Raw genomic sequence first — 25,509 nt, forward strand, 5'->3', positions numbered from 1 at the left:
GCAAATAAGGGAGAGAGAAATAGAGAAAAACATCAATTTGTTGTTCCACTAATTTATGCACTCATTAGTTGCTTCTTATATGTGCCCTGACTGGGGGATGGAACCCACAACCTTGGTGTATGGGATGATGCTTTAACCGACTAAGTACTGGCCAGTACGAGATTAGCTGTTCTAAAGAGAGAATCCTACTAGTAAGACCAGGTTTGTGCAGCCTACTTTCATCCTAAACTAGTTAATTTCTGTGGGAAATGCTTGAATTTAACACTGTGTTAAGTAGTGCTGCTTACCTGACTTAATTAACCAATGCTCAGCAAAATGGTTCAAAATAAACTTCTCTACTAGACCACCCAGTTCACTTACTGGCTAAGCTGAGGCCAGTTACTTAACCTTACTGAACCTCAGTTTTCTGGCCTGTAATAATGGGATCAACAGCCTCAGAGTTTCCGTGAACTTATCAGATGTGAGAATACAGGTGAGGTGTGTGACGACAGTGCCAGGTGCACAGCAGGTTAACAATAAATGTTATTATTGCTATTATTTTGTGCATTTCATGAATTGGTTAATTTCTTCCCTCTGAAAAAGACAATTTTGATAGGGTGTTAACCAGCCAACCCTGAAGAAATGATGGGAATGACTGACCCAGTGATTCCAAGAAGTTATATACCTTAAACAAACAAAATCAATATATTATTTCCCAATATTAGTTAATAAAGAGACCAGGCCAAGGGCTCCAAGACTAATAAAATCTTATTAAAGTCAATTCCCAAGGCTTAAGGAGTCCAAAATCTGATCCCATTCTTCTCAAGCTCTTTGGTTTTTCCCCTGCCTCAAGAATGCAGAGCTTACGAGACAGAATACTTACTCTTCTTCTTTGACTGTCCTGGGGCTGGAGACGACTGGGTAACTGAAGTACTTGGCTGGTCTTCCTCCTCTTTTGCTTCAGTTTTTAATTCAGTGCCTCTCTCTTCTGTCTCTGCAGGTTCCACTTTACAGTCTTCTGCTTTAGTCTGAAAGGCAAGGTAAGTTTTTGTAGTATTCCAAAGGCATGCAACAGGATGCAGGAAGATCACTGTCTTACTTCCACCCTTTTGCCTCCCCATGGACATATCTAAAGATCCTTTTCTTGCATAGAAATCAATGAAATGAGATCTAATTCTGAAAGTATCAGAATACTTTCCTGTTAACATGTTTAGTTGATTCCTAGACTGAGTTCCTAACCACGTAACAGTAACTGTCCTACTCTCACCTCTGGAATATCCTCTGGCTGAGAATCTGCTGGTTCTGGCTGATCCACTTCCATTTTAGTCTCCACTTTCACTTCCTGTGAAGGCTGCTTCTCAGAAATGGCCTGAGAATTCACTTCTGTGCTACTAGTAGATGGAGGGTTTGATACCTGCCCCTCAATGCTTACAGCTGGCTGGGAAAGCTAAGCAGAGAGAGGGGGGAAAAACACAAAAAGTTTGCCAATTATACAACCAGAATTTAAGGCACACAACAGGATGGCATGGTTAACCATCTATTTCTAGGCTGGTATATTTATATTCACTTATTGTGCTTTCACTTACTATCTATTTCACCCCCTTGTAGTCAATTATGCTTTTAGAACAGGAGATTAAAAGACTTAAAAAATATGCACTGACTGGCTGAACACAGAAGAACCATCAGTGGGCTCTTTGGTGACCATCATTTTGTGGCAGTGTGTGAGGGGTAGAGGTTTCAGATGACTGCTGAAACTTACAGAAGGAGCTCACACTTACAGAAAAATGGAAAGAAAAGAAAGGATGACTATCTTGTTTTGTAACATCTTATTAGGAAAAGTTTCAAATGTCCAGAGAAGTAGACTATGATGAACCCTCACACTGAGCAGCTGTTTGGAACGATCACATTCTATTGGCATAACTGTCCATTCTTAACCTTTTTCCTAAGTCTTCCAGTAAAAAACCTCATAAGGAGAGGTTAGAATTTTCAGCAACTACCTTATTTACAACAAAATCAAGTTTCCTTTCAGCATTCTGCCCTTTCATGCTCATCAGAAGCCAGGGTAAACCAGTCGTTAATGAAACAGTGTTCTATAAAGTAGCTGTGCCTAATGGGTTTTCTCGGTTCAGCAATATGACAGAGAATGAAAACAGCAGTATCAGTGATCAAGTAGAAGATTCTAAGCCTTCACACACAGAATTGTATTAGTAAGGATGCAACTATCAGATGTGAATTTAGATGCCCATGATATATATAAAACAAGAAAGCTGCAAGTTGTTCTAGGCCCATACCTTTCTCATCTTAGATCATAATTTTCTAACCTTGGCTAGGACCACAGATATTTGTAAACCCATGATTTGTTGTTGTTCATTTGCTCTCAATACTACAGCCCAGATCTTTTGAAAAAGATTGTTTTAAATTCATGTGGGTACACTAAATGTACTACTGGATCTCATCTTATGATCTCCCTTACATGCCTTGAAGCCTCAGAATACAACACAAACTATAGGAGGGTCAACATCAGACCTAAACACAATCTCTGAACTACTTCTGTACCAGATAGTACAAAAGGAAAAGAAAGAAAAGAACTAAGGAAAAGAAAGAAAGGAAGAAAAGTCCTTAACTGGAAAGACAACAGTAAGAGATAAAACAGTAGATAATAGAAATACCACAGCACAGAGGTACTTTAACACCACACTACAGCTAAAATGACACAGCCTAAACCCCAATCTCTGCTTACGGGAGTGGCAGGTTGCGGAGGCAGCAGCGGTGCTGTCGGTGTGGGAGCAGACGCTGATGTACTCTGCTGTGAGAGGGGCTGCTGCTGTGGCTGGTCAGCTGAAGCAGCAGCAGCAGCAGCAAGTGAAGGCTGCACTTGGGGAGGAAGTTGTGTTGGTGGTGGCGTAGGTGTCTGCCTTGGAGGCGGATGTAGAGCCTGGGGTTGTGGTCCAGGTGGCATGGCTGGAGGTGTAGAAACAGGGGCTGGAATTGCTGTTGCTGGTGGCTGCTGAGCCCCTATGCTTGGGGGTGTGTGGTGAGGGGTGGGTGTACGACTAGGTACAGGAGAGGGTGAATTCTGATGCAGAGCTGGTTGAGGGAGAGGGGGACAGTGAATGTGGCTCCCTTGAGACCCTGGAGGCATTATAGGTGAGTTCACCGGGCAGGAAGAACTGGACATTTGTGCCTGTAAAAATGAAAAACACAGTAAGATGGCAATTAAGAGAACTAAAGAAGTATTTACATAGGCATTTAAGGACACAAACTGATTAAACAGAAAATGGCAATGAATGCCTCCATTTTACAATATGATAAAAATCCTGTTACGGGGGGAACGCCTATCTCTGGATAATATAATACAATTAAATAGACTTCAGAAAATTCTGCAGAATGGCCTCAGTCACTGCAGGGACAAGGAGCAGGTAGTAAGTACAGTGTTTTCTGGCCTTTGTATGCTCTTTAGCTAGAGTTTTAAGTTCTGCATGGCAGATGTCACTAAGGTTGCCTTTTAATGAGTTCACTACTAAAAAAAGTGGTTGAAACTATCAATTCTGTTTTTTCTAGTTAATAATATAGCTCTATGCCACAGATTAATCTCTCCACTGTCCAGAACACTACGTCCATAACTGTTCTTATTATTAAAACCTTAAAAAAATAATTTACTCTTGCCCACTATTTGCCACTCCCCTTCCCTCTAAGACACCCAGGCCAGCCCTGGCTGGTGTGGCTCAGCAGACTGAGTGCCAGGTCCCCAGTAGGGAGCGCGTGAGAGGCAACCACACACTGATGTTTCTGTCCCTCCACCGCCCCCGCCCCCCCCACTAGAAATAAATAAATAAAACCTCAAAATTAAAAAGAAAATCCATTTGTGAGACATACTTGAGACACGGGTGCTTGACCCCCAGTCGGAGCCAAAGGCATATTCGTTACATTCATTCCCTGTGTTGAGAACGGAGTCTGGGGAAGAAACTGGCTCTGACTGGAAGGCTGCTGCATTCGAGGCCCGTAGCCCATAGGCTGCACACAAAGAAACACAGCTTCATTACAGGTATCATACTGGAGCAGCTGGAATCATCAACTGCTCTGGCCCTGCCATGGGAGGCTGGTGGAGGACAGGAAGGAAGAAAGTGGTGCAATAGCTGGCTCTCCTGTCAAGATAACGGAGGAAAGCCTCATAGCTTAGACTTAAATCTAGAGGAATTACAAATTTTATGGTACATAAATGCACCTAGAACTCTTAATTATTCTTTGCAAACTCCCTTAAGTGAGGAGAGTGAATCAAAATTTCACTAGACCTTTGCACATGTCGGTGGTACAGTAACAGATCAAACTGGAAGACTCCATAATGGGTACAAACAAGTAAAATCTTGCAAGTTGTGGCTGAACAAGTTGTAACATTCATGGTTCACAATGAATTGTTACATTTCATTTCTAAAAAATCCCAAATATAAGCCTTTAATAAAAAATTATGGTGTACCAAAGGCCAAAATCTCCATAATCTAAGAAAAGGTATGTGAATTAGAGGCACTAGCTAAATCTGAAAGACAGGTAGGGGTTGGAGCCACCCAAAAGTTGAGAATAGGATTAAGAGCAACAAGATGCTTAGACTCCTTTTTCTCCAGTCCCAAGGACCAAGTAACTGCCCCTCCATTACAAAATACAGTTTCCTCCCTGGGAAAGACAGGCAATTGTGTCGAAGCATGCAATCTACTAAACACTGAGACTCCAGGGAGAGGTGACAGGCTACTCTTATGAGCTCTCCAGTACTATGACTATGAAGAGCATTTGGAAGTGTTGTCTTTCTTGTAATGTTTATTTTATGTAGCTAATCAAGACAGATCTTAGCTACATTGGATACCCCTCCCCACACACAAGAAATCGGTTTTTCAATTTAAAGCTTTTGTACCGTCATGTAAGTTCTCAAATTATTGCTTACAGAGCATTCCAATTTATAGATGTACCATAATTTGACCTAAAAAAATCCTCCAGTGTACATTTAGGATATGGCCTTTTTTTCAAAACAGAGTAGACAATGTAACATCTTTTACATGAATTCTCCTCCAAGTACATCCTTTTAGTATCTCAGTGATTACTTCTATAAGCTAAATTTCTGAAAGCAATTTATAAATAAGAAAGAGAGGTGAAAAATTGCCTATTTATCTCATCTCTGAAGCACATGTAGTTATTTAATCATGTCTGTATTAGGGCCACATACAACCGAATTACATGAAGAATCAAAATTAAAGATTAATCATTCACAGTTAGCCATTTAAGCAAATGTAAAAATTTTTGTTTTTGAAGTAGAAACAAAGAAAAGGGACTTAAAAAATGTCAGGTAGAGACTGAAAGAGATTACTCAAAGAAGTCAAACTTACTGGGTTGAGAGGTCCAGGCTGCGCTAACTGTCCATGGTGCTGAAGAGGAGAGGTTTGCCGGGGTCCAATAGGGGGCTGAGGCATGTTCATCTGGCCAAATTGATTTAAACCTGTGAATAAGTCTAAAATATTAGACCTGAATATCTTCAGAATCTAATAAAAGAAAGAGTTTTTACTTCTGATTACACATCATTTTATCAGAACAAATAAAGGAACCTGCTCTCAACTATGAATGAATTTGTTTAATTCACAGTAGTTAGTCATAGAAGGGCATTGTTAAGTAATGTAAATTCCATTTTGGCTAATTGTTTTTAAATGAATACTTGATCATTTAATGTTTTTTGCCCCTTGACATGCCAGCCAACCTGCTCTTTATCCTTCTCTTCCTCTCCTGGGCTCCAGTTCTAAAAGGTTTTCAGATTTCTTAAGCAGGTAATTATGATACCTGCTGCTAGCCTGAGGCAAGAATCAAGGTGGGAAGTATCATCTTGTAGTACACCAGCCCTTTTCTGTTAAAAAAGGCTGAGGTTAAACACATAGATTTCTTGCAAGACTTACTTGGTTGTGGAGTTATCCGAGGCATCATCTGGTTTGTTGGCACACTGCCACGCACCAAAGACGGATCAAGCAGAGGGCCATCTAGAAGGGAATAGAGAAATGGTTAGAAAAGTATCCTTTTTCAGTCAGTTTCCTTCCCTAAAATAAAACCCCACAAAGTATTAGCAGTATCCTGAAGAATTCAGCCTGAATCACAAAACAATAAAAACTATGAATTTGACAGGATTTGAAGAAAATGTTAGTTTTGAAATGTAGGGGATAAAACCCACAAAATCTCCAAATGGTTTTAGTACATTCCTTTACAAACTATTGTGCTTTCAGCATTAACAGGAAAATAATGTAAAATATAAAAACAAACAAACAAACAAACAAACAAACAAACAAATAAAAAGCTGTTCTGGCTGGCATAGTTCTGTGGGCTAAGCACAGGCTGCGAACTGAAGGGTCACCAGTTTGAGTCCCAATATAGGGCATATGCCTCAGCTGCAGGCTAGGTCCCCAAGTCAGGGGTACAAGAGGCAACCACACATTGATGTTTCCCTCCCTCGCTTTCTCCTTTTCTTTCCCTCTCTGTAAGAATGAATAGATAAAATCTTTAAACTAGATTGTTTGGTTTGTATGCAGCAGAATACCTCCACAGAAAAGGGCCACAGATTCTGTCCAGTAACCAAATCTGATTGTGTGTACCCCAACGATATGTGTTTTTACGTACACAAGCCCACTGCGAACACTAACTTTAAATAATATACACATTATACCACATTACATCTCATGCACCTTTTAAAACAAATACAAAAAAGAAATAATTAAGAGATTAAAACATGAATAGACAAGATCCTAATTTTTACTGGATTACGTACACCTCCTCTAGTGTAGCACTTCCCAATCTTTCCCACACCACAGTGAGCGGAATAAATAATTCTTTATACAGCGCTCCTGGAAAAGACACCATGCTTGTAGTGACCAGCTCTACCTCGTCTACCCCACACTCGAAGCGCCACGCACGCAAGCCCTCAGGCCCACTGTGCTGCACAGACAAGCCCACCACTTCAGGCAACTCTCAAATTTTGCTATCATTTTTGTTTAATAAAAATGATCTCGCAACTAAGTGACTTACTGCAACTCAAGTTACTAACTTCATAAGGACTTACCACTAATATTGCTCCTAATAAAATAATGTAAATTAAAACCTGAAGAATGTTGAACACCTAGTCATATAATCTTTTAATGCAACTGTGTAAGACTTAAAAAATTACCTGTCTAAGCTAGGTGTAAACTATATAGTCAGAGAACACAGTAAGAAGAGACAAACCTCTATTAATAGCTTTCATCTTCCACATACACTTTATAGAAAACAGTTTTCGCCCAATACACAAGGAACCTTTTTCTCCTGTCAATTATATAAATAGGTACTGCAAGCTAAATGCCAGCAGGGGGCAGGCAGTTAATATCAATGAGTAAAGACGACTAGGCACCTGAAACAACAGGGAACAGGGAGGACTGGGGTGAAGTAGAGAAAACACAGCCCTTCTAAACAGAAAGCCACAGCTCCAGGTACAGACAATGGTGCCCCTGTAGGAGAGCAAGCCGAATCTGCTAGATCCTTCCATTTTTACAAAGCCAGAAACCCAGGTTTTAAATTGGTGATACTAAACAAATGGAAAAATTAGAAACATAATCCTACTGCCTACATCTGGCCCAAGCACTTTTGCGTACAACTATGATATAGAACCACAATTTTAAACAATTGACTGAATAGCATGAATTGTCCTAAATCTATTGTGCGCTTGCTTATTAGGTAACTCAATTTTTTAAATCATAAGAAACATCTGATGAACATTTGAAGAAGTTTGATGAGAGCTTTTAAGGTAAATATTTACAGATAAATATATGTATTCATTAAAACCCATTAATTAAAATGTCAACCATTTATATTTAAATAAATACTCAATGCAAATACACACATAGACCAGACAACCAAAAACCTTGTAAGACCCAACACTAAGTTATACAGGAATCCTACCACCTGCACAAGAAACCAATGCTGTAAGATTAGTATTGATTTCTTCCGAAATTACTTCCTGGGAATATGCTACAATTAAAAAAAGAAAAATCAGATTTAAAAATATATACTTGTCTGTCATCAACTTTCTCTTTAAGTTTTCAAATATTCAAAAAATTGAGTTTGGCCTGGCTAGTGTTGCTCAGTGGATTGAGTGCCGGCCTGTGAACCAAAAGGTTGTCAGTTCAGTTCCCATCTTTCTCACATAGATGTTTCCCTTTCTCCCTCCTTTTCCCTCTCTCTCAAAAATAAAAGACAAAATAACCCAAGTCGGCTCCTGTTCAACCTTGTTACTGATCTGTTTTTTTTTTTCAGACTGCACATATATGTTGCTTATAGTAACTTATTACAAATCTTTCTAGACCAATACATAGACTCATATACCATAACCACCCTTCGACTATATAATAAATATACTTTGCAAAAACAAAAACAAAAAAAAATCAAAGTTCAAGTCTTCCATAACCCTGCCTCTTACAATTATTTTCTTATGCGAATATAAAAATTAGATAAAAATAAACTCACTCAACTTAATGCATTCACACTGAAGGTGAAAACTGTCACTGACTAGCCTAGTTTCAGGCGGACAACATAATGGTTTGGTATATGTATACACTGTAAAATGATCACCACAGTGAGTCTAGGTAACATCCCTCATCATACAGACTTACCACTTTTTTCCTTGTGACTAGAATTTAAAGATCTTCTCTCTTAGCAACTCTGTATTGCAAATGAGCAACACAGTATTTAACAACTATGGTCACAATGCTGTTCATTACATACTCTCAGAGGACGTTCACTTTATTAACTGGAGGGTGTTTTTTTGTTTTAAATGAGAAAAAGAAAAAGAAAAAAAGAGGGGGAAAAAGAGAGCCTGAGAGAGATGCACTGTCAAAACCACAACCTTTTTGGTTTATGGGACAACACTACAACAAACCGAGCCACACCAGCCAGGGTTGGAAATTGTACCTTTTGAATGCCCTTCACCCAGTTTGCCCATTTCTCACCCTCTTGTTTCTATCAACCATCAATCATTTTCTCAATCTATGAGCTTGATTTTGTTGTACGATTGCACATATAAGTGAAATCACATATTTGTCCGTCTGACTTAGTCTTTTGGCACAACACCCTCTTCAAGGTCTACCTATGTTGCTGCAAAGAGCAAGATATTTTTCTTTTAAATTTTTAATTTATTAATGTTTAGAGAGAGGGGAAGGGAGGGAGAAAGAGAGGGGGAGAAAGAGAGGGAGAGAAACATCAGTGTGTGGTTGCCTATTATGTGGCCCCCCACTGGGGACCTGGCCTGCAACCCAGGCATGTGCCCTAAATGGGAATCAAACCAACAATCCTTTGGTTCTTCACAGCCCACACTCAATCTACCGAGCTACACCAGCCAGAGCTGAAGATACTCTTTTTTTTACAGCCAAACAATATTTCATTGTGTGTGTGTTTATGTATGTATATATACACACACATTTTCTTTATCCATAAATCCACTAACATGTCAGTTACAGCACCTTGTCCTCATATACTGCAGAAATCCTTTTTTGCATTTCAGTTGCATTTTTACCTTTTTGGAATAATAAAGTATAATATGCCAAAAATGTTGCATATTTTCTTCCATCTTCAACATTAAACAGCTATACAAGAATTCATGAATTTTTATTTTTATTTTTTTAGATTTATTTATTTTTAAAGAGAGGAAAAGAAGGAGAAAGGGAGAGAACATCAATATGTGTGGCTACCTCTTGAACACCCTGAACTGGAAACCTGGCCCTCAACCAGGCATGTGCCCTGAGTGGGAATCCAAACCAGCGACCTTTGGTTCACAGGCTGGCACTTAATCTACTAAGCCACACTAGCCAGGGCTTGATTAGGTTTTTTTTTTTCAATGCACACTGACATGATAGCTGTCAAAATACAATCTAACAAAACTATTTTTAATGAAGTTAAAGGTAACTAGGTGCTACTAGAGCCATCTTACGTAAAAAAACAAAACAAAACAAAAACAGATGAAGTATTTGGCCAATCCAGTATCTATCATCTTCCTAATGATCTGATTTTTAAAAAATTTCCCATTTTATTTCAAACCATTTAAAATAAAGCTGTTTAAGTCCTACCTTCTGTTTTGTTATTGATAATATGGCTTTTAACTTGGTCAACAATCCAGTGCTTTTTTGTCCTCTGCTGTATTTTTATGTTTTAATTTCTTCTGTGTAGCAATTTTTCAATTTTTTTCTTCAGAGCGATTCCTCAAATACTTTTTCTATTGTGCTGATTGTGGCCTTCCCTTGCAGTTTTACTCAAGGACCCCGGGTTGGATCCTTCCTAACTGTTATTTATCTATCTCTGTGGAGAGAGCAGCAGGTTTGGGCTGCGCTGTCTGCTGAAAGAGGGCAGGTGGAATCACTATGGAGCTGTCCTTCTCTTAGCCATAGCTGGACCGTCACCTTTACGTACACGACCCCTGATGGCTAGTTACATCTGCCTATCTCCCAGTGCTTGAGTGGAAAGGGAGTGCTCTGGGGATGCCTCGACTACAACATGCTAGTGTAGAGCTGTATGATTACTTTAGCAATGCAGTACCGGGGCACTTTTAGGGTGTTTCTATAGTATTATGCTGTGACTATTTCTGTGCCAATTATACCATTATTGCTTGGAATTAAATTCCTAAGAATGGAATGACTGGAGTTAAGGGAATGAACAACCATTTAAATTCTTACGTATAACATATATTTTTAAAGTCATGTCACTCAAGTCCATTATAACCTTTAAAGATGCACAGAAGTCTACTGATTTTACTTATTCTTTCATTTCCTTTTCCTACTTTTCTTCATAATGTTTCATCTATTTCTTTATCCTTCAGGTTATATATTAAGAAAATTAGTACCTTTAATATTGAAAATATCATCCTTGGCCTATCTATTGTTTATACTTATGGTATCTTTTGTTCCCATTTTCCCCCTTCAATTAAAGAGTTTACTGATTTACTTTTAGAGAGTGGAAGGGGGGGAAAGGGGGAGAGAGGGAGAGAGACATCAATTTGTGAGAGATATCAATAATAGGCTGACTCTTGCATGCCCCCAACTGAGGACCTGGCCTGCAATCCAGGCATGTGCCCTGATTGGGCATCAAACTGGTGACCTTCCACCATGTGGGAAGATGCCCAACCCACTGAGCCACACAGGACAGAGCTCTTCGTATCATTTAAATAGCCTGTATTCTTTCTCACTATTGTATACCTAACTCCACATTTCACTGCTGAGAACCTATTAGTGAGTCAATGAGTGAATAAGGCAATGAAAAGTAATCCCAGCTACCTGGTTAATTCATTAGGTTCAGAGGGCTGCTATAACCACAACACCGAAACTATCAAGATGAATTTTAAATGATGCTTGTAAAAAATGGTTCTTAGCTTTTGAACATATTTTGTCAATGTAAGTAACATGATATTGTTTTTTAGGGTGTATGAAAGCGGGTGTGGCTTTTGAACCTGTTCAGTCTACATCTACTGGCTGCCTACCATATGTAAGTCAATGCAAACCTGTGGGCTATCATTTTCCAGGTATCATTGTGAAAGACTATCTTGGAGTCTAAAATGATGCCAGATTAACAAGTCATGTTGAGTACCACATCCAAAAATCTTAAATATACTGTTTAGCTACTGTTTTTACCAGAGAATGAATTATTTTCTATGGGGGAAAATAGAGTTCAGAAACTCTAGAATAGTTGCATAAACAAATACAAATGTAATGCAAAGCACTTACTAGAAGTCATTCCTGGTTGTGGCTGCCCCATGGTAGGCCCTGGATTCATGGAAACTGGCACCATGCCTGCAGCATTTGACAGGTTGCTTTGTTTCTGTAGTCTAGTCCTTCGTTTTTCTTCTAGTTCTTTCTGGATTTTATAGATCTTCTCAGCTAGCAGATGGTAGTATTCCGCCTTTTTGAATTTTGAAAATTAGACATGAGAAAAAATATAAGATTTATCATTAGGTTAAAAAAAAAGGAAGAACAGATTTTTAACTTCATTTTTTAAAGAGGTAGGCAGAAGATCATTCCAAATGAGCTCATTTCAGAATGATCATGTGAAGGGCAGCTTTATTATGAATCTACATAGTAAAGCATGACCTCTCAAAGCAGGTTTACAAAGTATGTGCTGGAAATTTAGAGCACAAGCAAAGACTATGCTACAAAAAGTGCCAATTTAGAGAAGTAATGATGTGGAGAAACTGTAGTACTACTTGAGATGAAAATACTTTGCAGCTGATTCACCATGTTCTGGTGAAAATAGCACAGAGCTGGAAACAGCTCAACCACTTTCCAACTTGACGGAAGGACAACCCAGATAAAGTGCCCCACGAGTGCATTGTATTATTAAGAAGAAAAATGTAAAATTCTTGGTAACATACACTTTTAAGAAAGTAAGTTACTTTGTTATCTTGACTATGCACAATAAGAATAAGACAGGACAGCTGAAGGGTGTCTTCTTAAGTATATGCTACTTCATGTACTTCAGAAGACACTTAGTTTATTCCTAAATACACTAAGCAACCAGGACAGGTCCATTTCTGATGTTACACAGAAAAAAACAGGTGCTCACTCGATTATTTGCAGACTCGTACATGTCGCCTTCTACTTTCCGGGCATAAGCAACTAGGTTTTCCATTCGTCTGTCTTTTAAAGCAGCAGGATCCGGAGTAGGAAATATGGCTTGAACACTAAGAATAGAGAGTACTATCACTATTATATCACATCAGCTTTCTAATCTCACCACAGAAACATACAGTACTTTAAACTTATTTTCTCATTTTTGTACAATGTACAGATTAAATAATATTTAAAAATGAGGGTCAGCATGTGCTCAAATATTACTGACCTAAATGAAATTGTCTCTTTGTAGTAAACAAAAGATTTTCCTGATCAGAATGTAAAAAATGACTTCATAAATATACTCACTGGCCCCTCCCTACGACTCTAAATTGAAGCAAACAATCACTGTGCAATTTGCATAAAGGAAGTGAAGAAACCTGACCTCTGTTACAGTATAAATCTGTAACAGTCTTCAGATCCTTCTACTCTTCTATATTTATTCACAGCTTAGTGAAATAAAACTTAACCACCACTATGAGATCTTACGGGATCAAAAACTTGAAGTAGAGGGGCAAAAATGTATGACCACTCTGCTACATGTCTTTTAAGCTCTAGCCATTTTGTACAAAATGCTTGGCACTAGGTGTTCCTAAAACCCGACAAATGTGATTTCTAGCTGCCAATTTTATCAGTTGGATATCTCATTTTCAGTTGCATAGTACTTGAAGGAATCAATGGAAGTTTAGAAAAATTCTTGATTGGAAAAAAAATCCACAAGCATATTTATCATCAAGTCATCAGATGATCAACCCCAAATAATTATCTGTTAGTTAACTTAAAAATATGGATGGAGTGAATGAAATACATGAAGGGAGAACAATTTCTTTTCTTCAGGAATTAAAAATAATATTGTGTGCTGTGTAAGCTCGTAGTCAGTGAAGTCTAAGCTCCATCTTCTTTGTGATATTGGGCACATTACGTTTTCCCACTATTTGCCTTTCCCCTCAGTATCCTGAGAAGCGCTCTTTAAAAAAGACAGTGTTTGTGAGGCTGAGTGCCTGGTATATATTAACTTTTCAACAAATAATGCAAACTATTTCACAAAATGTTGATACATATACTCTTGGAGGATCAGAAGATCATCCTACCAGATTCAACTTGTCGACATAATAAAAGCTTAACAGGGATAACAAAAAGACATTTGTACTGCCATAATCTAATGAGATGAGACCTAGTTCTTCATGAATTTTTTAAAGGCAGTGACGGAAAAATGAATAATTTTTAACTCATATATTTACTACTGTCACTAGGCAGAACAGATCATACTCCTAACAAATAATGGTGAAAAATTTGAGAAGCAGAGCTAGGAAGCAAGACAGCAGCAGGAGCAGAAGTATATTCTGCCAGGCAATAGAAAAATCGGTAATATGCCTCCTGGGGTTAAGAGCCTGGCAGATTGGAAATATGGTGACACAGTAACTCCTTATGGATAAGACATGCCTACAATCTTACAGTTTGTGAACAAGATGATTTCGAAGATCCTGAGTAATATCTTCATGCCACTGTTTCCGAATCCCAGTATTGGATGGTTGAGCTGCTGTTGGCATAGGACCCAGGGAGGCCACACTGGCGTTTTCATTCATCATCGGGCTTTTAAAAAGGAGTGGTGAAACAGTTTTAGTGAAGTTTAGAGGGCAGTAAGATTTCATCTGAGTTGAAAGTGATGGTCACAATGGGTCCAATACACTGTGACAAGTCTATTTGCTAAATAAAGTACGGGAGGAAATAGTGTACATGTGTGTGTTTCTGTGAGGAAAGGTGTCAATCCACAACACTTCACTGTGTGGAGTGGAGGAAGACAATGTGAGTTTTTAGCAGGTTAAATCTGTGTTATGAGATGATGGTGTCACTTTTTGACACAGCTTATCCCAGGAAAGTCACTGGGCAATGGACTAATTCTTAACACTGGGATAGAACAAACTCGTTGTTTAAATAGCTGCATACTCACAACTTCCTACTGCATATGGGAAGGTGTAGGTTACCCCAAATTACTGATACGATTTCAAATAGGTTAAATAGAAAACCTGAAAGTATGGATGCAAACGTGTTTATCTTTATGTATCAAGGATATCTCAAAATTAAAAAAAACTAAAACACTGAAGAAATTTTAACAAGTGTTTGAAAAAAACGACACAGAGCACAAACCAAAATAAAACTTACTTTTGAGAATTTATGGCTGAATGTAACATTGAGTCAGGAAGAAGATTTGACGTTTGAACCCCTACACCTCCATTTACTCCCAAAGGACTAGCATCTAGGTCAAAACAAAAAAAGATAAAATATTTTAAATACCAATACAATAAAAACAAATGAAAAAGAGCCATAAAAAGGGAAAAGAGAATGAACAAAAAGCTATAAAAGTACTAGAAAAAATATTACAAGAAATTTTTACTTTTCAAGACCTCAAACTCAGAAGCCATAAGGATATTTAGAAATTTGAGAAATAAATAATCAACATAAGCAAAGTCAAGAGACAAATGACAAATCAGGGGGAAAAAATACCAGCAGCATATATAATTACTAGCAGTATAACCTAAAATTCAAGGAAGATGTACTCTCATAACATGGGAAGGAAGAAGGAAAAAAAGCCATCTTGTTAAAAGAAAAACAAAAAACCCAAGATATAAAAGAAAGGGGGGAACCCTGGCTAGGGTGACTCAGTGGATTTGAGCACTGGCCTAGGAACCAAAGGGTCACTAGTTCAGTATTCTGTCAGGACACATGCCTGGGTTGGGAGCTAGGTCAGGTCCCCAGTGGGGGTCACGCCAAAGGCAACCATACATTGATGTTTCTCTCCTTTCTCCCAACCTTCTCTCTAAAATAAATAAACAAACAAAATCCTTAATGAAAAGGTGTGTGTGTGTGTGTGTGTGTGTGTGTGTGTGTGTGTGTGAATAAAGCCCAGCAACCTTTTGATTCTGAGGTTGGCACTCAATCCAATGAGCCACCAGCCAGGGCCATTTTAAAAAAACTCCTAACACAGTAATTTTTTAACAACTCAGCACCATGTTTCACAAATAGTGTACACTTACTTAAGTTAAAACAACAACATTACATTTCTGGAATAGTGTGAACAATTTTGTTTCCTAATTTAGAATCAAACAATAATAAACAGTAACTGAAGACTACTGCAAACATTAATAGATGAAAAATCAGACTTCACAGGAAAAAAGCATGGTTGATTATTCAGAATCAGGCTACTTTCTAGTTAAAGAACTTATCACCATGATCAATTTTAGAATAAAACTCACAGCATTAAAAATATAAAAAGCCATGGACTTACCATCAGTAAGTAGTATCTAACTATTTAAACAAAATGGACTGAACGTTCAATTGCCTAACAGAAAAGCAACAATCACAGAACAAGGCTCCTTTACCACAGACTTAGAAAAAACAAGACAACAAAAAACACCCCCCCCAATTGGGCTGTTGCAACACTGTTCACTGGCCCCTTCCCTCTCAGTCACTTCACAGGAAGGTTAGGCAAACAAGTGCACCCAATAAAGTATTTCAAAAGGTACACTATTTCTGCTGCCAAATACGTTGTATGTGGAAATCTATACCAACAACATCCACACTCTCAAACCAAAAGAATACTTCAAGCCAAAACATAATTTCTTTGCACAATTTAAAACAGCAAAAAAGCCCTGGATGGTGTGGTTCAGTGGACTGAGCACCAGCCTGTGTTGCAAGGTTGCCAGTTTGATTCCCAGTGAGGGCACATGCCTGGGTTGCGGGCCAGTCTCCCCCCCCCTTTAGGGGTGTGTGAGAGGCAAGCAATCAATGTTTTTCTCCGTCTCTCTAATAGTAAATAATAAAACCATAAAATAGTAAAGTAAAAACAAACAAAAACTCAAAACTAAACCAACAAAACAACTGGAAACCTAAATGTCCAACTGTTATACATTTTTAAAATAATGAAGTATTATAGAAGCACTTCATTATAAGTACTTTAGTTCTATAGTACTTATAATGAAGTACTATAGAACTAAAAAGGTTATATTGGGTATGGAAAGAGATATATGGCACTATTATGCTACAGAAATAGTCTGTTACAGCCCTGGCCAGGTAGCTCAGTTGGTTGGAGTGTCATCTGACACGCCAAGGTTGTGGGTTTCATCCCCAGTCAGGGAACACAGAAGACTCCTTCAATGACTGCGTAACTTAATAGAATGACAAATCGATGTCTCTCTCTCCCCCCACAAAAAAGTAGTAAGAAAAAGAAATAGTCTGTCACAGAGTAGCTCATGGGAGGAAAAAAGAGGGAAAGAAAAGAACACATGGGATTCCATTTCTAGAAATTAAAGTCACATATGCATAAAAGTATTAAAAAGGATATAAACCAGTAGCAGTTGCCTCTGGTATATGGATTACAAGGGGACTACAATCTTTTAAAAATTACTCCAAAAATTAATCATGTAACAAAAAAATTAAAGGGGGGAGACAAAGATAGGTATACACAGAGACTAAAATAATCTAAGCAGACAATCCTGTATTTTATATGTTATTTATAGATACAACCAATATCACATTGGTTACTAGGAAAAACACAAACTTACTAATGTTGCTCATGGACCGCATGCCTTGGGGAGACTGCCCGGACTGCTGATTCTGCTGGTTCTTTGCTTGTACCTGGGGCTGTGTCGTCATCTGATTTACTTGATAGGGCAGTCCGAGGGCTGCGTAGGCTCTTTCTATAGAGCTGGGGTCAATCTGACTAACAGTGCTTAAACTGGGTGTAGACTGCTGACCAACTCCTAGAGAGCTAGTATTTCCAAGTCCAACTGGTGCTCCAGTCAGAATTGCTACAGAAGACAAAAGAAATAGTATTACAACATTAAAAATGGTTAAAAAAAAAAAGGACCAACATATTTAAATGAATTTTAAAAACCACAAAAATTACTGTTTTGTGAGATATCTCTGAACATGCATCTTTTTTTCCATTATTCTCCTGAAATAAATTTCTAGATAGAAAACTGAATGGTGAAAGGCAATCATTGGCATGGAAAGTCTTTTGATCCAAAATACCCAAAAGCCTTTCTACAAGCTGAATCAACGTCCTTAGCAACAGTGTATTAATGCCTCAGAGCTATACCAATGCCAACACTAGGTAGCATTATTTCCGCCAATATGAAGGGAGAGATGGTGCTTCATTTCATACTTTAACAGTGAACTTTTTGGTATTTCCTCCCTCTAATGAATTATCTCTTTCCTAGTCTCAATTTTCTACTGGGGTATGTATGACTTCTTAATTATTTATCAAGTTAAAATGCTTTTTCACATGCTGCATATGTATTTCCAAATTTAACTTTCAATCCTAAGTGCTTAATGTTTAGATTCTAGAGCTACACTTAAGTGATACACTTAAGTGATAGCTACACTTAAATCTTCCTACTTTTTACTCGTCTTTTCTCTAAGAAAAGCTTCTCATCATTACAGACTTCTAAAATTAATTTCCATTTTTCTCTTCAAATAATTTTGAATTATCTAAATATTTAGTTCACAGGTACAGAGTAGCAGCTTGTCCATTGTCAAAGAAATCATCTTTAAGTTTTTTAAAAAATATATTTTATTAATTATGCCATTACAGTTGTCCCATTTCCCCCTTCATTCCCCTCCACCCTGCACCCCCCTACCATTTCCCCCCTTTAGTTTATGACCGTGTGTCTCAAGTTCTTTAGATTCTATATTTCCCATATTATTCTTGCCCCCCCATCTATTTTCTACCTACCATCTATTTTACTTATTCCCTGTACCTTCTCCCCCCTTCTCCTCCTCCCACTCCCGTTGCTAACCCTCCATGTGATCTTCATTTCTATGGTTCCACTCTCGATCTGTCCTCTTAGTTTGCTTTTGTTTTAGGTGTGGTTCTTAATAACTGAGTTTGCTGTCCTTCCACTGTTCATCTTTTTTATCTTCTTTTCCCTAGATAAGTTCCTTTAACATTTCATATAATAAGGGCTTGGTGATGATGAACTCCTTGAATTTGACCTTATCTGAGAAGCACTTTGTCTGCCCTTCCATTCTAAATGAAAACTTTGCTGAACAGAGCAATCTTGGTTGTAGGTCTTTGGTTTTCATGACTTGGAATACTTCTTTCCAGCCCCTTCTTGCCTGTAAGGTCCCTTTTGAGAAATCAGCTGACAGTCTGATGGGAACTCCTTTGTAGGTGACTGTCCCCTTATCTCTTGATGCTTCTAGGATTCTCTCCTTCATTTTAATCTTGGCTAATGTAATTATGATGTGCCTTGGTGTGTTCCTCCTTGGGTCCAACTTCTTTGGGACTCTCTGAGCTTCCTGGATTTCCTGGAAGTCTATTTCCTTTGCCAGCCAGATTGGAGAAGTTCTCCTTTATTATTTGTTCAAGTAAGTTTTCCACTTGTGACTATTCCTTTTCCCCTCTAGTATCCCTATAATTCTGGATGTTGGAGGATTTCAAGATGTCCTGGAGGTTCCTAAGCCTGTCCTCATTTTTTTAATTCTTGTTTCTTCATCCTTTTCTGTTTGGTCATTTTTTTTCTCTTTCTTCTGGTCCACTCCATTGATCTGAGTCCCAGTTTCCTTTCCATCACCATTGGTTTCCTGTGCATTTCCCTTCATTTCAATTAGTTTAGCCTTCATTTGTTCCTCTAATTTGTGACTAAAATCAGCCAGTTCCGTGAGCATCCTGAGCACCAGTGTTTTGAACTGTACATCTGATAGGCTGGCTATTTCTTGGTTGCTTAGAGTTATTGGCTCTGGGGCTTTGAGTTCTTCTTGAACCATGTTTTGGTCTGTTCGAATCTGTTACATATGAGGGGCGGAGCCCTAGGTGTTTACCAGGGCGGGGCAACTCAGTGGCTGGGTTGTGACGGTGTATGTGGGGGCAGTGTCAAAGAGGGGCAATAGCGGTCCCCTCTGCTGCTTCCTGCAAGCCACTGGGGCCTGCGCGGTCTGTGTCACTGCTCACTCCTTCGCTGGTTTATCTGCGCATGAATGTGTGACAGCAGTCAGCCTGCCACCTTGTGCCCTCTCGGGGTCGGCCACCAGTTCCTACCCCACACCTGGGATCCTCCCACAGCTGCCTGCACCCTGGGTTGGGGGATCTTTCCTGCCTGACCCCACTCCGCTGCTGGCTGAATGGTTCGTTGTTGTCGGACTTCCATACAGTTCAATTTTCTGTGTTTTGGCTGCATTTTTATTACTAAAACTTTGTTGTCTTTAAACTTGGTTGTGCCAGAAGGCACAATGTTTCCACCTATGCCTCCATCTTGGCAAAAGTCCAAAAGTTGTCCATCTTTAATTTTCATGAATTTAAAAATGGAGCTTCAATTCTATCATTTTTATATAAAGAATGACTAAGTTTCTACATGTTATTTTATGTAATAATCAATTTAATTCTAACCTCATTAATATGAAATTAATGAAAAGTGGTAACTAGGCAGGTTACAGAAACTTCACAAAATCAAATTCTTTAAATCCCACCAACTTGCACTGGGTAGAATCTAAGAATCCTGCTGCTATTAAAGCTTCAAAAGATTTAATCACTGCCCTGGCCAAGTAACCTAGTTGGTTAGACCGTTGTTTCCATACGCTAGGTTGTAGTTCAATCCCCGGTCAAGGCACATACAAAAATCAATCAATGATTGCAGAAATGAATGGAACAACAAAGAGATGCAACTGTTTGTCTCTCTTGAAAATCAAATTTAAAAAATCATTAAGAAAAGAATCACTTACACTGTTGATTTCTCTTATCCCCAGCATTTTTAAGGGGGAGACACACAGGACAATCGTGCCTTGTACAGTTCTTCCAGTGTGAAATGATTTGTCGAGAAGATGCACAGTGTGCCACTAAAAAGAAGAAAAATTACTTTTTCGCCTCCAAATGCAGGTTACATTTTTACATTAATCTCAGCTAACTTACTGATCACTTAACAAGTGCCGCAGATGTTAACATTTCGTCTTTGTAGCAGCACTACAGGGCAGCTATTAGTACTCATGTTTTATAGTTGAGAAAACAGGTAAAAAGGTGGTAACTTGCACAAAGTCCCCGACTTAAATCCCCAAAGTGGGATTTAAACTCAAGCACTCTGGCTCCAGAGCCTGTATTTTCACCACCAAGCTGTGCAGTCAGTCTACTTTATTCAATAAAAACAGATTTTTAACAACTCCACAAATACATGAATTGTATTAAGTCAGATAATACTGTCTTAGTATTGGCTACATGATAGCAAACACTCAGTAACATTTAAAGTATGCTATGCTGGGGCAAATCAAACTTGGTGAGGATCATCACAAAAAGGAAGTTGCTTTAAAACTTTCTTCTCCTACCATATGCCTAGCCAGTCACACACAAAATGATACTCAAAAGAATATCCTACTATAAAGGAAGACATTATTAGTAAAGGAGTCTCAAATGCAGTTGATCATATTTTCTCTCCTCTCTGATATAAATATTAATTGCTGAGCACACAAACCCTCTGAGCTCACTCACCTTGGCAGGACTTGCCCGACTGGCAGTGTGTCATATGATTTAGGACATTCTTCATGGTGCGACAGTGGGGAAGGTTGCACTGCCGCACTTCACCATTAGCCTGCTCCCGGCGCTGGCACTTGTGTGCATGCAGAAGGAGGACAAGCTGCTGTTGGATGAGTTTGCGCTTCTCTGGATCAGCAGTGTGGGCTCCAGAACCCATCCCTTGGGCTACTGAAGTCACAAGGCCTGGCTGCTGGACTTGAGGGGCCTGCTGTTGGCCCTAAGGGAGAAAGCAATAAAGATCCACATAATGTTAGGTGTCACAATCTGATGATTCTTTAATAAATATGAACCTAGATATTTTCAATTAAAACCTTTAAAGACAGTCTATTCTAGGCCAGACTCAATTTTTGACACAGGAGATCCCAAAATAAATAAATGGTACTCCTAACATTGAGAAATACAATGTAATAAGAAAACTAAGTACTTACATTACCAAAGATATAGTAAAAAAAAAAAAAAGTGTAATACGAAGAAAACAAAAGAAAAGAGAAGACATGGTAAAACTCCAGTGGGGCAGGGAAAAGTAAAGAATCTGTAGTAAAGAACAGGTCAAAGGAAGGTTCTGAAGAACAAAGGAGCTTCTTGGGAAACAGGATCTTTTAAGTGGGTGAAAATTAGCTTTTAGAAACTGTGGAAGAAGTTTTGTTTTACCAATAAAAACCACTTCTGGGGACAGAGATGCCATGTTTTATTCGTCTTTTTATATCCATTGCCTCACTTCCTAGAGTACCTAATATAGGTATTCAATAAACACATGACAAAAAGCAAAAAATTAAGACATCTGAAGGGGAAATAATGTTCCCATAGGACAATATTTTACAACTAGAAAGTTTTATTTCAGAAAAATAGCAATGTTTAGAAATGCTGGAGATTTTTTTCCACAACAAAAATGGCTGTTTAAAACAACGTGTAACTTTGAGAGGGAAGTTCCTTCTGTGCACACCATCAGATTCAAATCAGTAGTTACGTTCATTAGGAACTGGAAAAAGGTTCCATTTTCCTATGCTACAGACATGCTCAAAAGCAGAAGCTGTGTACTACAGCAGACCCCCAAAACTTTCATTTAGTAATCCCATTTGCTATTTGAACCAGCACCCTTACTGATCAATAATCACAGGTGACAAAATACCTCATGAACTGGAAGGAGGGTACTAGCCTCCTTAATCACAGGGGCCATCCATTACATTGTAGTGTATACAGTAGAAGGAATGAACGTTTGTTAAAATGCAATTTGAAGACAAAATTGCAGACAGATTACTACCTACCATGTTGGGCATTCCTCCACCAGGGACTGCCTTTTTGTCCATTGCAAATGGAGATAAGCTATTTGGTAGAACAGACTTTGTTGGAATCTGGAGACCAAGGCCACTGGCTCCAATCTGTTGTCCAGAATTCTGAGTGTATGGTGAACCATAAGGATTAGGGTTGTTCATCATTCCCATCTAAGAATAAGAAACAGAAAAAACTTAACATCTTATTCCTCATAACAGAACATTATTATTCCTTTTCTACTTCTTTTTTTCCATACCCCAGATTTCTTTTTTCTTTTTTTTAAATTTTATTTATTTATCTTTAGAAGGGAAGGGAAGGAGAGAAGGAGAAATATCAATGTATGGTTGCTTCTGGTACATCCCCTGCTGGGAACTGGCCTGCAACCCAGGCACGTGCCCTGACAGGGAACTGAGCCAGCACTCAATCCACTGAGCCACACCAGTCAGGGAGGATATATTCTTCTTTTATTTAGTTATACAGTGGCACCATGATTTTAAAAAAATTTTGAATCTGAATCCCTTACACAGACCATGTAGAGTCCTCACCATTTCTTGCTCTCTTAAACCTAGCTTTTATGTTATGAAATTACCTGATTGGCTCTTAAATTTGACTTTCTTTGCAACCCCTATGTATGTGAAAAAGAAGCCCCCTCCCCGCAGTGTGTATATTAAGTCCACCTGGAGCCACCATACCATATAATGAGTAATTGAAACAGAGTATTAATTATTTAAAAGCCAAGCTTTGGTGATAACAATGATGCAAGCAACTTCCAGTTCTGTTCTTCCATATAAGATCCCACTGTAAGTCCATCATCGCCTACTAGAAACATAAAGCAAGCACTAAGGCCACTACAGCAATTACCCAATTAAAAGGAGTCATACCAGATTTTAATCCTTCACAGTTGGGTCTAATTTTTATCAAAGGGTCCTTCAAATTCTACCTCTACACACCTGACTTCAAATCCTTCCCATGTATCTATCCATGGCCACTGTCACTGTCTTAATTCCAAGCCCCTCATTGCAGCCTATGTAGACTGTCTGACATGTTTTCTTGCCTTCTATCCTCATGTACTCAGTCCGAGGGGAAAAAACACAGTGTACCAGTGTTTCATGGTGTGCATGAGGCCTGACTACTTACTTCTCCATGGTACCCAATTTCCCATACCCAGTAACTTGCAAATCTGAGAGCATCATACTTCTTAAATCTCCAGTATTTGCCTTAAGCTTTTCCTTTTTGCTAAAACTAGACAGTGGTTTATCTTCCTTTCCTAGCTCACTCCTGAATGTTAACCTATAAAGAAAATAAGCCCTAGCCAGGTAGCTTAGTTGGTGAGAGCATTGTACCAAGTTTGGGAGTTCAATCCTCAGTCAAGGCACATTCAAGAATCAACCGATGCATGCGTAAATGAGTGGAATATCAAATTGATGTTTCTTTGTTCTTCTGTTTCTCTCTCCCTCCCTCAAAAAAAAATCAATAAAAAAGTTTAAAAGGAAATAAAAGTCAAGCTCACAAAGAGAAGTCCAATTTTCATTTTTTTTGTTTCTTATTCAGTTGGTATAACTCAGAAGCAGCTATAGATTCTAGTTATCCTTTAAAATACATTTCAGAAGTTACCACCTATGTGAAGCATCTGTTTATTGTCCTAAACAGCTAAAGAGCTCTCCTTCTACCCTGATACAAATGTTCATGTCTTTATTTATAATATAACTTAGATAATGAAATAATCTATTAAAACACATGCCTTTATTCCCAGACCACACACAAAAGGGGAAGAACCTTAATTTATCTTTGTAGCACCATCACCCTAAACCTGTTTGACAAAAGAGCTTGTTAACTCAGGAAAACAAATCATAAAAGTCATAAACTGCATAAACCTCTATAAATAATATTCAGTTCTTTAAATTATATGCAGTTATCTTTATCTTGCAAATATATATGAATATGACGGCTGTATCAGTTCAAAGATTTGCCTATACTGGAAAGGCAAATTCATCAAGAAAAAAAATTAAAGTACACTGACATTTCCCAGATGACACTGGAGACTAGGAGGTAAAGTAACCTGCCAAGTTCTCTGATGATGAAAGGAAATGAGACTGAGGGAAGTGGCATGGTTTGGGTGAAAGCATAAAAGAATTGGGCAGCCTAAATGAAAAGCATCCAGAGTAAAAAACTTATTCATTCAGGCTCCAATAATTGGAATCTCCTAAGTATACCTGGCTACTAAGATAGTAGGAACAATCAAATGTAGAAACAGCCTCCTATGCAAGTTCATTTAAAAAAAAAAAAAGATTTTATTTGTTTTTAGAGAGTGGGGAAGAGGAGAGAGGGAGAGAAACATCAGTGTTTGGTCACCTCTAGTATGCCCCCCACTGGGGACCCAGCCCAAAACCCAGGCATGTGCCCTGACTGGGAATCGAACCAGCAACCTTTTGGTTCACAGGTCACACTCAATCCACAGAGCCACACCTGCCAGGACAAGCTCACATTTCTTTTCATAGTTTTGAATGTAGCTGGCTGCAAGTGCTGCTGCTATATATGCCCTTAAAACACAAATATTTAGCTTTGGCTGGTGTGGCTCAGTGGAGTGAGCGCCAGCCTGGGACCAAAGGGTCGCGGGCCAGGTCACTGGTTGGGGGGGAGCACAAGAGGCAACCAAAAAAAAAAACCAATCTTTTTTTAAAAGAGAAAAATAAAATACAGATATTTATACTAACATACTTCCAACATAATATGCACTCTTACACCTGGGGGAGTTATATTTTGCTGTTTCTTATTAGCATGGAAACTCGTGATAGACATAAAATGAAAGCCATTCTATCACAGAACCTGCATGACAGGCCATAAAAGATCAATAGACAAAGTTATGATTTCAAGAGTCCATTATTAACATAAATAAAATGCTGGGATTTATAACCTGTCTTAGTGTCTCTTGTTAATGAGCATTATGTCTTTATTCAAATACTACATCCCAAGAGAATCTGGTCCTTCACATTTGTTCCTAAATCACTGTATTGCCTGTCTATGACAACTGAGTTTCGACCAATTCCTGACACTGCTTGCTCCCTGATCACAACACATTCCCTCACAGTTCAGCTG

The 25,509-nt window shown here is 38.5% G+C and overlaps 1 protein-coding gene across 2 annotated transcripts in view; it reads right to left on the reverse strand.

The window, feature by feature from the left end:
• The window catches only part of EP300 (E1A binding protein p300), a 69,977-nt gene that overhangs the window by 22,740 nt on the left and 21,728 nt on the right, over positions 1-25,509 (reverse strand). Inside the window, exons 3-16 of one of the 2 annotated variants that reach the window (XM_037160794.2) lie at positions 22,407-22,583; positions 21,097-21,358; positions 20,340-20,453; positions 17,183-17,428; positions 14,784-14,877; positions 14,076-14,213; positions 12,574-12,691; positions 11,739-11,913; positions 5,910-5,990; positions 5,352-5,461; positions 3,856-3,993; positions 2,720-3,163; positions 1,247-1,426; positions 863-1,007 (exon numbers count right to left, since the gene is read on the reverse strand). In XM_037160794.2, coding sequence (XP_037016689.2) covers positions 863-1,007; positions 1,247-1,426; positions 2,720-3,163; positions 3,856-3,993; positions 5,352-5,461; positions 5,910-5,990; positions 11,739-11,913; positions 12,574-12,691; positions 14,076-14,213; positions 14,784-14,877; positions 17,183-17,428; positions 20,340-20,453; positions 21,097-21,358; positions 22,407-22,583 — 2,422 coding nt within the window. The remainder of the gene's footprint in view (positions 1-862; positions 1,008-1,246; positions 1,427-2,719; positions 3,164-3,855; positions 3,994-5,351; positions 5,462-5,909; positions 5,991-11,738; positions 11,914-12,573; positions 12,692-14,075; positions 14,214-14,783; positions 14,878-17,182; positions 17,429-20,339; positions 20,454-21,096; positions 21,359-22,406; positions 22,584-25,509) is intronic. The other variant, XM_037160795.2, reaches the window with a different exon arrangement.

This window comes from Artibeus jamaicensis, unplaced genomic scaffold, assembly GCF_021234435.1.
Source record: "Artibeus jamaicensis isolate MK-2021 breed Jamaican fruit bat unplaced genomic scaffold, CSHL_Jam_final contig_233, whole genome shotgun sequence".
Classification (NCBI taxonomy): domain Eukaryota; kingdom Metazoa; phylum Chordata; class Mammalia; order Chiroptera; family Phyllostomidae; genus Artibeus; species Artibeus jamaicensis.